The 16,136-nt window shown below is 41.0% G+C and overlaps 1 protein-coding gene across 1 annotated transcript in view; it reads right to left on the bottom strand.

Annotated features, from left to right (window-relative positions):
• The window catches only part of rapgef5 (Rap guanine nucleotide exchange factor 5), a 164,407-nt gene extending 156,232 nt beyond the window's left edge, over positions 1-8,175 (bottom strand). Inside the window, exon 1 of the mRNA XM_003222147.4 lies at positions 7,806-8,175. Coding sequence (XP_003222195.2) covers positions 7,806-7,961 — 156 coding nt within the window. The 5' untranslated portion in view covers positions 7,962-8,175. The remainder of the gene's footprint in view (positions 1-7,805) is intronic.
• Between the last annotated feature and the right edge of the window lie 7,961 nt (positions 8,176-16,136).

Here is a 16,136-nt window from a genome sequence, read left to right as displayed (position 1 = left end):
TTTCACATTTTTTTTAAAAAATACGAGTGTTTAAAAAAAACAGATGACAAATACAAAACACTGTAAATATTCTTATTTCCCTTACAGGATATGAGAATGTCTCCTCCACTAAAAGGACATCAGTGCATGAGTACGTTATTAGGAACAAGTGTGCCTCTTGTTTCAGAATCATGTTACCTTATGCAAGATTAATAAACAGCGCAATCCTATACAAGGCTATTAAGAATTAGCTCTCACTGAGATGAAGACTCTTGCTCCCATGTATGGGATTTAAAACTTACACAGTTACACTTTCTGGAATCAAGCAGATTATAGTTCAACAGTAGAAGAGACACTGCACACAAATCAAAGAAAATATGATAGAACAAAGGATTAGTGACAAACAGCCTCAGCTATCCTGGAAAGTTCCTTGAAGAGAACCTTATGAGCCGACATGTTAGCCATGTTTAAATATTTGAAAGAGTGTCACATTGAGAAGGGGGCAAGAATGTTTTCTGCTGCTCTAGAGACTAGAGCAGTGATTCTCAACATGGGGTCCCCAGATGTTTTGGGCCTTCAACTCCCAGAAATTCTAACAGCTGGTAAACTGGCTAGGATTTCTAGGAGTTGTAGGCCAATAGCATATTGGGACCCCAGGTTGAGAACCACTGGACTAGAGCAAGGCATTCTACCTAAGTATTAGGAAGAAACCATGACACTCAGAGCTGTCCAAAAGATGAATATGCTGCCTTGCATTGTGAAGGAGTTGCCTTCTCTTGAGATTTTTAAACAGAGACTGGATGCCCATCTCTTGCAAATATTTTGATCGGGTATTCCTGCATGGTAGAGATCTGGGCTGGAAGACCCTTGGGATACCTTCCAACTAAATACTACACTATAGAGTCTAAAGCAGTGCTACCCAAAGTAGTGTCAGTCTGTGAGCTACCGGGTTCTGATCCATGGAGACCTTCTAGAAAATAAATAGTTGTGGTTAATGGGCATAAATATGGTTCCAGTTCTTGAAATAAGGGAGATGGGTGGGAATTGTCAGTTTGTTCCATCAAATAATTTAAGAAGCAGTGCTCTAGACAGTGTAATCCCCAAGTTACAAACCCTTCCCTATGATATCCAAAGCATATATATAACCTACAGAACCTATCTTGTTCATAACTTGGGGACTGCCTGTACAGGCTGTTTTTATTGTTGCAAGTCTTTGATTTGGGGCTGACAATGGTAACAAATTCAGATACAATGTCCAGCACTTCAAGACATGAGAACTGATGCATTACATTGTACAGAAAATGCATACAAAATGACTGGGAGTACAATACAACCCTCAAATCTGTGGAGGATACATTCCAAGAATCCACTATAGATACCTGAAACTGTGGATAACAGTGAACCCTATAGTTGAGTGTACTTGGGCTGGAAGGATACCATGGGAGGGTCTAAAGAGGTCCACAAACACTTTTGTACATTTGTTTGTTTGTTTGTTTAAATAAATTCAAATTTATTTTAATTTACAGAAGAATTAATTAAATGCTTATAGACTAAGACTGGGTGATTTTTGTTTACACACACATATGGAAACCATGAGGCCACAACAGTTTTGATTTAGCTTACTTTTGGTTTTGAAACATTTTATCCATTTTAGTGAGCTGCAGACACAAATCAAACTATACCATTTCAGTACATTTTTGGTTTAAACAATTTTCAGGAAGAGTTTTTTGCCAGGTTTTTTTTTTAAAATGGTGGTTGGCGGCTTTGGCTGTCATGGCAGAGTTGGAAGCCTTAAAAAGGAGTTTCAGTTTGTATGTGGCCTGTAAGTTGAATGTTATTCACTCCTACTATAAACAAACTAGTATTTTGTTGCATAGAGCAAAAAAACATACATCAGATGCATGTGCCAACATTAAACACATTGCCTAGCAAAAACTTGTACTGCTAAGTCTCCACGGTACCACAACATTTAGGAAAGTATCCCCAAGCCACTCTTTCAGCAGGCCTCAAAACCAAATAGTTTTTTTCTTATTCACTGTCCACCTATGATGACCCCACGGATTTCATAAGATTTTCCTAGGAAAGGAATCCACAGAGATGGTTTTGCCAGTTCCTTCCTCTCAAATAACCTTACAGAACCTGGCATTGAAAACCTCACTGATCTCTGCGCATTATTCCTCAGCAAACAAGGCTAAGGCTGGTCAGCAAGCCCCATTATTCTCCAAGAAACCATTTCCTAAAACACATGTGTCAAATTCAAGGCTCATGGGCCAAATCAGGTACGCCATGTCATTTTATATGGCCTTCCAAATGCTGGATTGCAACTCCTATATTTCTTATCATTAGACAACATGACTACAGCTAATAGGAGTTGTGATGCAATAACATCTGTAAGGCTGCTGTTTGTTCTGTTCAGTCAGGATAGTGGGGTTTGTGGATTATGTTTGACTTCAAGATGTCCTTACACCTTTCCCCAACCTCAGAGCCACAAGTGCTGTTCAGTTGCAGTCCTAATCCACATAGTGGATAATCAAAAGTGATGGGAGTTGTCATTCAATAACATCTGGGGATCAAAACTGGGTAAAAACTAAAGAGCAACAAATCGCCATGTTAAAAAATTATAGTTGGCCCTCCTTCGCATTCAAGGATTCTCCATCCACAGATTCAATAACCCTTTAAAGGCAACCCTATGGCTGATGTAGCCCTTGATGAAAATGACACCATTGCCCTAAGGGAAATCAGCCGCTTCCTTCTTTTTACAGTCACTGAACCAGGAAATCCATACAGCAAGGCCAGAGAACCACTGTTCTCACTTTGCATAAGGGAATACCTGAATCTTTCTCCAACGATCTCATGGACATCACCTTCTTTGACTATCCTTGTGACTTTCCTGTTGGGTTGGGGTGAGCCCATGAATCTGGATGTGGGGCTGATGACTGTGGCTGGATCCCTACTGCCATATACAGGAAGCCCCTGAGTTACAGAAACCTGACTTACAAAGGACTCATCATTGCGAACTGGGGGGGGGGGGGGGGTGGATTGAGACAACAGCAAGTGAGAGAAATCTACCCTTGAGAAGGGAAATCAACTCCTGAAAGGGTTAACATGAGGAAAAGGTGTCTTCAATGAAGCTTTCTCTCCAATCTTTGTTTCCACAACAAACCTAAATTTTCAAGATCCAATTGCCACGGGGACAGAAAGTATGGTGAAATCTTCTGAGCAGGGGCACAGAGAGCACAACAAACACAATTGGGGTGTCAACCCTTCCCTAAGCTGTCCAAACCATTTATAGATAGATACAGTCCCGCTTATCCAACCTTTGCTCATCCAAAGTTCTGTATTATCCAATGCAATCTGCCTTTTAGTAGTCAATGTTTTAATACATTGTGATGTTTTGGTGCTAAATTCATACAGTAATTATACTGTACATAACATTACCGTGTATTGAACTGCTTTTTCGGTCGATTTGTTGTAAAATATAATGTTTTGGTGTTTAATTTGTAAAATCATAACATAATTTGACGTTTAATAGGCTTTTCCTTAATCCCTCCTTATTATCCAACACTTTCACTTATCCAACGTTCTGCCGACTCATTTATGTTGGATAAGCGAGACTCTACTGTAGATATATGTGTGTGTATTTGGCTGGAGTTACACTTAAAAATGTACCTGAAATGACTTACATTCAAATCCAACTTAACAAATCTACAGATTCTATCTTGTTGGTAACTAGCAGACTGCTTGTAACACAATTTCAAAATACAGACTGACCACCTCATCACATTAGAGCCAGTAGACTCTTAGGAATAGTGGAAGCTGAAATCCAAAACACCTGGAGGGCCGAAGTTTGCCCATGCCTGCACTAGAGCACAGATACACTTTAAATTCAGTTGCTGCCACATGCAGAATTCTGGGGCTTGTAGTTTAGGAAGGGGCCTTTAAACTGCTCAGCCAGATAAATCCTGGGCACCACTAACCTACAAATCCCAGAATTCTGCAGGAGGCAGCAACTGGATTTAAAGTGGATCCATTCTCTAGTGCAGTGGTTCCCAAACAGCCTTCAGATGTTTTGGACTTGTATTAATATGTATTAATTTTAAATTTTAATTGATTTTTTTAGTTTCTGCTGTATGTATTTTTTTAATTAGTGATTTTCCAGGAAAGTGACACACGAATAAAATTGAAAATATAAAGAATACACATAAAAACAATAACAGACATAGACTTCGTGCTCTCCACAGTGAATTAAACCATAGAAAAACAAAACAAAAAACAAAAAGAAACAAACCAAGGACAAAAAAGAGAAAAAAAATAAAAATAAAAAGGAAAAACAAGACAATGGATGGAAACACATGACTACATATATGGAAAATGTGTGAATATATATATATATATATACTAGCTGTTGCCGGCCACGCGTTGCTGTGGCGAAGTATGGTGGTATGGGGAATAAAGTATTGAGCAATTGGTGGTAGTTAAGGTAAAGGGTAAAGGTTTTCTCCTGACATTAAGTCCATTATAAATGGGTTATATAGCTGTGTGGAAGGGCCTTGAGTCTACACTGCCATATAATCCAGTTAAAATCAGATAATCTGTATTTTATAGGCAGTGTGGAAGAGACCTAAGTGAGGCCTAACTCTGCCTGTCCCCTGGGCTGATAAATTGGATAATTGGATAAAGACAATTATTCTTCTCCCTCTAATTAGGACTTTATTTTTCTTTTCTTTTTGTTGTATGAACGTAGAGGCATGGATGAGGGGTTGTGCTGCCAAGTTTAGTTTCTGGAATGTGTAGTTTTGTTGTTTTTGTCCTAGACCGAAATTTCATTACCCTTTATATGTCTGTATATCTATATATATAAAAGAGTGATGGCATCACAGCAATTCACAAAACAACAAAAGTACAGGCCCCCCAACCTCAAAATTTGACAACACAACCCATCATCCACGCCTCAAGGTTGATACAACAAAAAGAAAAGAAAAATAAAGTCCTAATTAGAGGGAGAGCAATAATTTTTTTTATCCAATTGCTGCCAGTTTAGAGGGCTAATCTCTGCCCACTTGGTTGCCTAGCAACCAAGGGACAGCCAGGTTTCAGTTAGGGGACAGGCAGATTTAGGCCTCACTTAGACTTCTTCCACAGATTATCTAATTTGCACTGGATTATATGGCAGTGTAGACTCAAGGCCCTTCAACACAGCTATATAACCCATTTATAATCTTATATTATCTGCTTTGCACTGGATTACCTTGACTCCACACTGCCATATAATCCACTTCAGTGTGCATTTTATACAGCTGTGAAGAAGGGGCCTCATATAATCCAGTTCTAAGCAGATAATATAAGATTATCAATATACAGTAGAGTCTCACTTATCCAACGTAAACAGGCCGGCAGGATAAGTGAATATGTTGGATAATAAGAAGGGATTCAGGAAAAGCCAATTAAACATCAAATTAGGTAATCGTTATACAAATTAAGCACCAAAACATCATATTATACAACAAATTTGACAGAAAAAGTAGTTCCATGCGCAGTAATGCTATATAGTATTTACAGTAGAGTCTCACTTATCCAACACTCGCTTATCCAACGTTCTGGATTATCCAACGCATTTTTGTAGTCAATGCTTTCAATATATCGTGATATTTTGGTGCTAAATTCATAAATACAATAATTACTATATAGCATTACTGTGTATTGAACTACTTTTTCTGACAAATTTGTTGTCTAACATGATGTTTTGGTGCCTCATTTGTAAAATGATAACTTAATTTGATGTTTAATAGGGTTATCCTTAATTCCTCCTTATCCAACATATTCGCTTATCCAACGTTCTGCCGGCCCGTTTATGTTGGATAAGTGAGACTCTACTGTACTGTATTTACAAATTTACCACTAAAATATCACAATGAATTTAAAACACTGACTACAAAAACATTGATTATGAAAAGGCAGATTGCGTTGGATAATCCAGAACATTGTATAAGCGAATGTTGGATAAGTGAGATTCTTCTTTAATATGAAATAATTACTGGGATAGAATAATGCAGAACAATATAATCTCTAAAACCAGTACAGTAAATAAACAGGGGAATTCCACACAGGAAACAATCGGGGCCAGCTAACACCTCCCAACAAAGTATTCCCATCATCAAAGTCTGGCAAATCCTGTTTTCTCAGGGCCACAGACAGTAGAAGCATATAAAATATCGCAAACAACACTACTCTGAAAACAAGGGAATTCCAGACAGGAAACAATCAGGGCCAGCTAACACCTCCCAACAAAAAAATCACTCAGGGAGGAAACAGCCAGGCTTTAAAGCTGCAAGGCCATTACATCCTAATCATTTTTCCTAATTGCAACATTCATACTTGCCTCCAACAAACAAAAAAAACCAATCAGAAATATTGTATATTCACAACCTTTAGGAAATAATATCCCCTGATGGCGCAGCGTGTTAAAGCGCTGAGCTGCTGAACTTCTGGACCGAAAGGCCACAGGTTTGAATTGGGGGAGCGGAGAGAGCCCCCACTGTTAGCCCCAGCTTCTGCCAACCCAGAAGTTCGAAAACATGCAAATGTGAGTGCATCAATAGGTACTGCTCCGGCGGGAAGGTAACGCCGCTCCATGTAGTCATCCCACATGACCTTGGAGGAGTCTACGGACAACGCCGGCTCTTCGGCTTAGAAATGGAGATGAGCACCAACCCCCAGAATCAGACACGACTGGACTTAATGTCAGGGGAAAACGTTTACCCTTGACCTTAACTACCACCAATTCCTCAATACTTTATTTCCCATACCACCAGACTTCGCCACAGCAACGCGTGGCCGGGCACAGCTAGTATACATATATATATGTATATGTCACACCATACACCTTAACCCCCCCAGTGTACATATATATATCGACTTCCATCTAAAGCCTGCTGACCTTACCGATTTATATCTTAAATAGTAATTTGTCTTGTACATTACACCCAGCCTCCACCTTTATATGTGTTTTCTAGATTTGTATTTTAAATCAGAATTTTAAAATTCACACGGAATGGCCTTGAATTTATGATTTTCAGACAATGCGATTTTAATATTGAATATGTATGCATTTTAAAGGCATCTAATGGTTGCCATGTGTAAGCCGCCTCGAGTCCCCCTCGGGATAGAGAAAGGCAGGGTAGAAATGAGATAAATAAATAACTGAGACAGCTGTTCAGCAGTGGAACTCTCTGCCCCGGAGTGTGGTGGAGGCTCCTACTTTGGAGGCCTTTAAGTAGAGACTGGATTGCTATCTATGGGGGGGGGGGGTGCTTTGAATGCAATTTTCCTGCTTCCTGGAAGGGGGTTGGACTGGATGGCCCATAAGGCCTCTTGCAACTCTATGATTCTATGACAGGTATGGGCCAACTTGGGCTCTCCCTCCAGGTGTTTTGGACTTCAACTCCCAGCATTCCTCACAGCCTCAGGCCCTTTCCTTTTCCCCCTCAGCCGCTTAAGCGGCTGAGGGGGAAAAGGAAGGGGCCTGAGGCTGTGAGGAATGCTGGGAGTTGAAGTCCAAAACACTTGGAATGAAGGAGGGCCCAAGTTGGCCCATGTTCTATGAGGTCCTGACTGCACTGAACTGGATTATATGGCAGTGTAGAGTCACCTGTATGACGTGGCAATGGAGATGCAGCCTGAGATGCTCCCAGGCTCCGGTTCCTATTCCCCGCATCCTGCCTGAAGACCCAACCCTCTCTTCCCTCCCTCCGGGGCTATTTCTCCGGCTTTTCGTAGCTCTGTAGGCCTGCGCCATGCACCTTCCTCTCCCTTCCTCACTCACTCACCCGTCCTCCGGCGGTGGAGTTTTTCCTCCGCAGAGTGAGCCCGCTCCGGAGCAGCGCCGGCAATTCCCTCAGCTTCTGCCGCAGCTGCACTTGCTGCTGCTGTTGTTCGTGGTCTCGGGCTCCGGCGTGGCTCTGGGCGAGGAGCGCGGGCTGCATCTTGGCGGAGGAGCCTCCGGGAGGGAAGGCATGGGCATGCCTTCTCTTCCTCCTTCCCTAGCTCTCTCCTCCTTCGCCACCTTTTCTTTGCCTTCTTTCTCCTCCTGCTGCAGTGGCCACGGCCCACCTCTCCCGCCGTCCACCTTCCTTCCCTTCCTCTGAGGGAAACAGCGAGGGGAGGGCACCGCGGAGTTGGAATTGCGCGGGGAGGAGGGGCCAACTATGAGGGGAAAAAACGCCGCCTTGCTTTTCCCTGAGAGGAAAAGAGGCGTTCCTCCCACAGGTGCGCCCCACCTTTTCCTTCTCCCTCAGTAGAGAAAGGCCTCGAAGCCACACGGCGCGCCAAACCCGCCTCAGGAGCGGGAGACAACAAAAAAACGCAGGGTGAACTTCAGAAGGCATCCTCCATTGGCTTCGAAGCCTTCCTGCCTATCAGGTCAGACTACACAGAGAAGCCATTGAAATCCACAAGCATGTAGAATCATAGAATAGTAGTGTTGGAAGAGACCTCATGGGCCATCCAGTCCAACCCCCTGCTAAGAAGCAGGAAATCGCATTTCAAAGCACCCCCGACAGATGGCCATCCAGCCTCTGCTTAAAAGTCTCCAAAGAAGGAGCCTCCACCACGGCCCCGGGGAGAGAGTTCCACTGTCGAACAGCCCTCACAGTGAGGAAGTTCTTCCTGATGTTCAGGTGGAATCTCCCTTCCTGTAGTTTGAAGCCATTGTTCCGTGTCCTAGTCTGCAGGGCAGCAGAAAACAAGCTTGCTCCCTCCTCCCTATGACTTCCCTTCACGTATTTGGACATGGCTATCATGTCTCCTCTCAGCCTTCTCTTCTGCAGGCTAAACATGCCCAGCTCTTTAAGCCGCTCCTCATAGGGCTTGTTCTCCAGACCCTTAATCATTTTAGTCGCCCTCCTCTGGACGCTTTCCAGCTTGTCAACATCTCCCTTCAACTGTGGTGCCCAAAATTGGACACAGTATTCCAGGTGTGGTCTGACCAAGGCAGAATAGACAACTTTGACAGAAAGGAAGAAACCATGAAAATGAACAAAATCTGGCTACCAGTATTAACAAAAACTCTAAAATCAAAACAGTAGATGGGAACCATCACTCTGAGGCTAGAGGACACTGGAAAACCTTTCCAGTGCTAATTAGGGTGATTAACTGAAACATTAATGCTGGCTTCCCAGATTTCTAACGAAAGCCGGCTATAGGGAGCACACAATGCCCCTATTAAAGCAGCTCCTCTGGCTGCCGATAAACTGCCGGGCCCAATTCAAGGTGCAGGTTTTGACCTATAAAGCCCTATACAGCTCGGGCCCTACCTATCTCTGTGATCGCATCTCCTCCTATGAGCCAGTGCGGACCTTGAGATCTTCCGGGGAGGCTCTTCTCGCTCCCACCACCGTCTCAAGTGCGGCTGGTGGGGACGAGGGGACGAGCCTTCTCAGCAGTGGCCCCCCGGTTCTGGAATGCATTGCCAAAAGAGACCAGGCAATCCCCTACATTATCCAATTTCCGTAAGGAACTGAAGACCTGGTGGTGTCGGCAGGTTTTTGAGTAATTACATTGGACTACCGCCGATTTCTGGGCCTGAATATATTGCACAGGATTTCCGTAGCCTAAAATGATACATTTTAATATATTGGTTTTATGGTTCCCGTTCCCTTGATCTGGTCATGTAAGTGTGATTTATTGTTATAATTGTATTATTTTACTTTGTTTAATAATGTGTATTATGTTGTTATGTAATGTTTGTGTTTGCTTTTATGACTGTAAACCGCCCTGAGTCCCATCCGGGAGATAGGGCGGTATATAAATAAAGTTATTATTATTATTATTATTATTATTAAAGGACTCTTGCCACACCCCAGACTCTACACAGATATATATTCTTTCCTTACCTTACTTAGTTTATCCATACCTCACAACCTCTAAGGATGCCTGCCATAGATGTGGGTGAAACGTCAGGAGAGAATACTTCTGGAACATGGCCACACAGCCCGAAAGAAATACAACAACCCTGCTTCCTGCCTTCTTCCCTCCCCGCCTCCATTCGCAGTTGACTTTGTTTCACTGCCTCTGTTTGCAAAACAAACAAAGCCAAAGCCTGCCCAGGTGGGAAGCTCTGCTCACCTCCTTCCTCCAGAATTGTTTTTTAAAAACTGAGTAAAAGTGTTTTTTAAAAAAATGAGTTTTCAGAAAGAATTTCCCCACTTGTATCCTAAGCATTGTAATGTTGCAACTGATAATTTGGAATTCTCAGAATCATTATACAGTAGAGTCTCACTTATGCAACATAAACGGGCCGGCAGAACGTTGGATAAGCGAATATGTTGGATAATAAGGAGGGATTAAGGAAAAGCCTTTTAAACATCAAATTAGGTTATGATTTTACAAATTAAGCACCAAAACATCATGTTATACAACAAATTTGACAGAAAAAGCAGTTCAATACGCAGTAATGTTATGTAGTAATTACTGTATTTACGAATTTAGCACCAAAACATAGCAACATTTACTACTAAAACAATGACTACTAAAAGGCAGACTGCCTTGGATAATACAGAATCTTGGATAAGTGAGACTCTACTGTAATTTTATTTTTTACCCATCTCTCCTCCTGGCTGGAGGCGGGTCACAGCACAGTCAAAACACACCAACATTGTAAGTAGTATTATTATTGTCCCACTTTTCTCTCTCTGTTGAGACACAGAAGCTTCAAATCAACATGGCACACCAGGCTTCTGTATTGTTGAATAAAAGAAGTGTTGTCAAGGGCTTTCATGGCCGGGATCACAGGGTTGTTGTATGTTTTCCGGGCTGTATGGCAATACTTCTGGAACATGGCCATACAGCCCAGAAAACATACAACAACCCAATAAAAGAAGTGTTAGAAATAAAGATTAGTATCCAAAAAGAAGAGTTGCCCATCTTGTATTCTAGGCATTCCAATTTGGGAAAGGACAATTTTTGGGGGGAGTTCTTACTACTACAGTAGAATCTCACTTATCCAACGTTCTGGATTATCCAACGCAGTCTGCAGCTGTTTCTCTAGGCAGCAAGGATTAAACTTTTTATGGATTTAATAATTTCCGACAATGTTGTCACTATAAGTTCATTTCATGCAATTCTATCTTTATTTGTAGTCAATGTTTTCAATACATTGCGATTTTTTGGTGCTAAATCCATAAATACAGTAATTACTACATAATGTTACTGTGTATTGAACTGCTTTTTCTGTCAAATTGTTGTAAAACAATGTTTTGGTGCTTAATTTGTAAAATCATAACATAATTTGACATTTAATAAGCTTTTCCTTAATCCCTCCTTATTAGCCAACATTTTCGCTTACCCAATGTTCTGCCAGCCCGTTTATGTTGGATAAGTGAGACTCAACTGTATTATCATCATGCCTGGTTTCAAAATGGCTATGACTCTTGCTTTCCTCCAGATTTTGGGGATCTGACAAGATGCAATGCAATTGTTTATCAACTTCAGCAGCCACCACTTTCCTTTGGACCAAAATTCTTAATTTGTTCCATCCGTAGATCGTCCAGAACAGCTACTTTGCCATTTTTACATTTATTGGGAGCCATTTACAATTCAGTAGGTGTAAAAGGTTCACAAAGGTTGTTGTTCTCATCATCTGGTTGTCTGACTATGGGTTTCCTTCTTAGTGTGGTGGCAATCTTGGGTTTCCCATACAACAGAAATTGATGTGCTATCTTATCTGCTATTTTGGAAACCAGCAAAGACCATAATGATCCATAGACCAGATTTGGCTTATTAGCTGGTAAGACATATAAGCGGAGGAGATTTTCATGGGATCCTCGATATCTGCAATTCCCACAGGCCTTCAAGACCATTTCGCATGTTTATGTTATCACAGATTTGTTCAGCCATAAGTATGCATTGTTACCAAAAACAGTTTTCTCCTGATAAATTGGTGATAAAACTTCAGTGGCGACAACTTTTCCCCAAGATTACTCATCCAGGAGTAAATTCCCCTTCAGCGGAGTAGATTTCCCTCACTTCTTGTTGTCTCACCCCTTCTCTTAACTATGATTAATTTGTAAGTCAGATGTTTTAACTCTGTACTTGGATGGAAGGCTGCCCGTGAACACAAAGTGCTGTAGAATGAATATATATATATATATATATATATATATATATATATATATATATATATATATGAGAAAGGAACTGGCAAAATGTATTTGATGTATTCCTTTCCTAAGAAAATACTATGAAATTCATGGGGTCACCTTAAATTGTCAGATGACTTTACACACAACTTTATCTATAGGACCTTTCATATGTTGGAGGAAAAGGAGACAATTCTAACAACGAAGATCTGAAGGCTGTAGGATTTAGTGGAAGCTCAGATATAATTTTCTATAACATTTATATCAGTTTTGGTGTACAGATTGTGAATTTTTTATCGTGTCAGAAGTTGAGAATACTGCAAGTCACTTCTGGTGTGAGAGAATTGGCTGTCTACAGAGACGTTGCCCAGAAGTGTGCCTGGATGTGTTGCTGGGAGGCTTCTCTCATGTACCCACAGGCTAGAGCTGACAGACGGGAGCTCACCCCATCTCGTGGATTTGAACCAGCGAGATCAGCAATTCAGTCATCACAAAGGTTTAACCCATTGCGCCACCGTGGCTCATATATTGTGAATATAGAATAACCTATTAAATGTTTTCTTTTAATTGGTTATCTGCAATTTTTAACTGAAATATTTAGTCAAAATGTATAGAATGGGTTACTGACAGCACTTGACCTCTACTAACCATGCTGCAGAAATGTGCATGTATTTCAATATATCTAAAACATTGGTCTAAACAGGAAAACTGCTTTGGACCACAATTTTCAATACCTCAGCTACAAATATTGGCTCATACCACCAATAATATTGTCATTTTAACATATTAGAGGAAGAGGTTTGGGTTGTTATGACCCTTCAGGGAAATTAAATCTGTTAACAATTTTATTGGGAGTCTCTGCCTCTGTGTCATAAAAATGCCACTGCTGATATACTGCACTTGCCCTGCAGATCAAGGTTGAATTACAGAAAAGTATTGCGTTGATGGCAATTTTTCACCATTTCTTTTCCAAACACAATTTGTTTTAAGAAAAAATGTACAATGAACAACATATACAGAATGCTTACAAATAAATCAAGGATTTATGACACGCAAGATCCCATGTCCATATGTCAAATATATAGGAAACAGAAATGCAGTATTAAGGCTGGGGTTTTTTTCCATTGTGGCCTTTGCATGCATATGTATGCAGATGCCCATAATCTGGACCATAGCGTTCAATGGAGATAGAAATTATGCAGCCCTATAGAGTTAATTGGAGCCCCCAGTGGTGCAGTGGATTAAACTGCTGAGCTGCTAAACTTGCTGACTGAAAGGTCGGCGGTTCAAATCCAGATAACAGGGTGAGCTCATGCTATTAGCCCCAGCTCCAGCCAACCTAAGAGTTCAAAAACATGCGAATATGAGTAGATCTGTAGGTACCACTCTGGCGGGAAGGTAATGGCGCTCCATGCAGTCATGCCGGCCACATGACCTTGGAGGTGTCTACGGACAACGCCGGCTCTTCGGCTTAGAAATGGAGATGAGCACCATCCCCCAGAATTGGACACAACTAGACTTAATGTCAGGGGAAAACCTTTACCTTTATCCTATAGAGTTAATTAGAGTACAGCTCCCAGCATTCCTTACCATTGGCTATGCTGTCTAGGGTTGGTGGGAATTGGAGTGCAACATCTTGAAAGCCAAGTTATTTCCATACCTAGAGTACAGTGAGTTTAGCTCTATATGTACTGTAATTTTACAGTTTCTTTTTCAAGTTCCTTAAAGAAAAATGGGTGCTTAAAAAGCCTTTTTTTTACTAGTGCTGGAGATGATGAATGGAAAAATAGACATATTTTCAATAAATCAACACATAGTGGCTAGAAACTTCTCTGTTTTAGATTAAAGAAATAGAACTCAACAATATACATGGTCATAACAAAAGTGATAAAGGTAGTGTAGTTTTCTGTGTTGCTGGCATAAATTTTGTTTAAATTTATACTAGTGTTTAATTGCTTGCAATTTTGCAGTAAGTCATGTTTGTATCCCTATGCATGCCTCAGTTTAAAACGGCCTAAATAGAGTTATTGGCAATGCAGCTCATAAAAGGAGAATATTTAGATATATTTGCTAGTGCTACTAACCTTCCCTGAAGCAAAAAAAACCCAAAATAAATTTATGCCTCTCTCAGCCGTACATTAACACCTCGTTCCTTGGTTTAGAAGGATTCCAATTTGACAGTCTGCCTTCAGGAAAGCATTGAAGTAGACTCAGCTGGAGTCCCTGGGAATTTCAGGTAGCTCAAGCATGTGCGAGAGAAGCCTTCCTAAATGGTAGCAGTGTTTAATAATACAAAAGCTGTAGAAGCTCTATCCAAATATTTGTGTTATCACCTTCTATCCAAATCAGGCACTGTGCAAATAGTCTTCCGTCATCTGCCTATATTTTTGCTTTGTCTTTGTATCTCTGCTCTTGTAAATAATTATGATATTCCCAAATAATTCACCACCTTTATACAAGAAGCAATGCAAGAGGGAAAGGACATAGGTGTTGCATTTTTAAAGACAGTCCAGAAAATTCACTTGGTGTGCACTGCAGAGATAGACAGCTAGATCATGTGTAACACACAAACACCTCTGTGCCAACTACACTGTTTGCTAGTTCATTTTGAAACCAATTTTAAAATGCTGTTTTAAATCTTTCACAGCAGAAAACAGTTTGAGGGCCTAACTATAGGCGATTTTTCACCTATATCAGGTTGCTTCTATTTCAAGGTGAGCAATTGAGACCCTTTATACTTACATAGTGGTAATAAAAACCAGAGCTTATTAGTACTGTATTATTAAAAAGTGAACATGTTATTAGTGTTAACATTACCCATTGCTTTAATAATTTAATTCTTGGCATTCAATAGCCTTGCAGCTTCAAAGCCTGGCTGCTTCCTGCCTGGGGGAATGCTTTTTTGGGAGGTGTTAGCTGGCCCTGATTGTTTCCTAAACTCAACATTGTTTCCTGTCTGGAATCCCATGCTGTATGGTCTACCATATACCATGCAGCTGTGGACAAGTCTACATAGGGACCACCAAACCCAGCCCACAAATACAAAACAAGGAACATGAAAAGCACTGCAGATTCATTCAGCCAGAGAAGTCGGCCATGGCAGAGTACTTGGTGAACCAACCTGGACACAGCATATTATTTCAGAACACATACATGCTGGACCACTCCAACAACTACTATGTCAGACTACACAGAGAAGCCACTGAAATCCACAAGCATGTGGACAATTTCAGCAAAAAGGAGGAAACCATGAAAACGAACAAAATCTGGCTACCAGTATTTAAAAACTCTAGAATCAGCACAGTAAATAAAGAACAACACTCAGAAAACAGAGGAATTCCAGGTAGGAAACAATCAGGGCCAGCTAACACCTCACAACAAAAGATTCCCCCAGGCAGGAAGCAGACAGGTTTTGAAGCTGCAATACTATTAAATGTTATCAAGGCAGCCAGTTGCAACATTCACACTTGCCTCAAGCAGACAAGAGTTCTTTCTCCCACACTGGACCTTCCACAGATTCCACTTGCCTAGTTTCCAACAGACCTCACAACCTCTGAGGATGCCTGCAAAGTGGAAGCCCTCAAGCCTGTTTAGTGGACAACGGGGTTCACACAGATACAAAAAAATGCTGTAACTTCTACAGTGTATTTAAAGTACCTTCACAGTTGAAAGGTAGTACAGTGCTACACCTGATTCACAGAAGAGTAGTGTTATCCTGATGATAGGGCTTATCTGCTGAAGCAGAATGAGGCTAAATACAAGGCAACTATGGTTTCTAGAATTACCATCTCAAAACTGCTGCCTTAGTACTTAGCACTTAAGAAGTATGTTTGCTAAAATATTTATGAGAGAGTATGACTGAAAAAATATGCTCGAGTTTTATGAGAGTACAAGGCTTCCTTATTATTGAATCTCAGCTCTCTTTTTTTTCCAAGATTCTTGGTAAGGGGTCCTTCCCATAATCTATTACTTGTCATTGGAAATGTTAGGGACTGAATTACTGCGTGACAAGCATGTACATGT

Source organism: Anolis carolinensis, chromosome 6 (assembly GCF_035594765.1).
Source record: "Anolis carolinensis isolate JA03-04 chromosome 6, rAnoCar3.1.pri, whole genome shotgun sequence".
NCBI classification, from domain to species: Eukaryota; Metazoa; Chordata; class Lepidosauria; order Squamata; family Dactyloidae; genus Anolis; species Anolis carolinensis.
The sequence above is the reverse complement of the archived record's forward strand: the minus strand, read 5'-3'. Positions and strand labels throughout refer to the sequence as shown.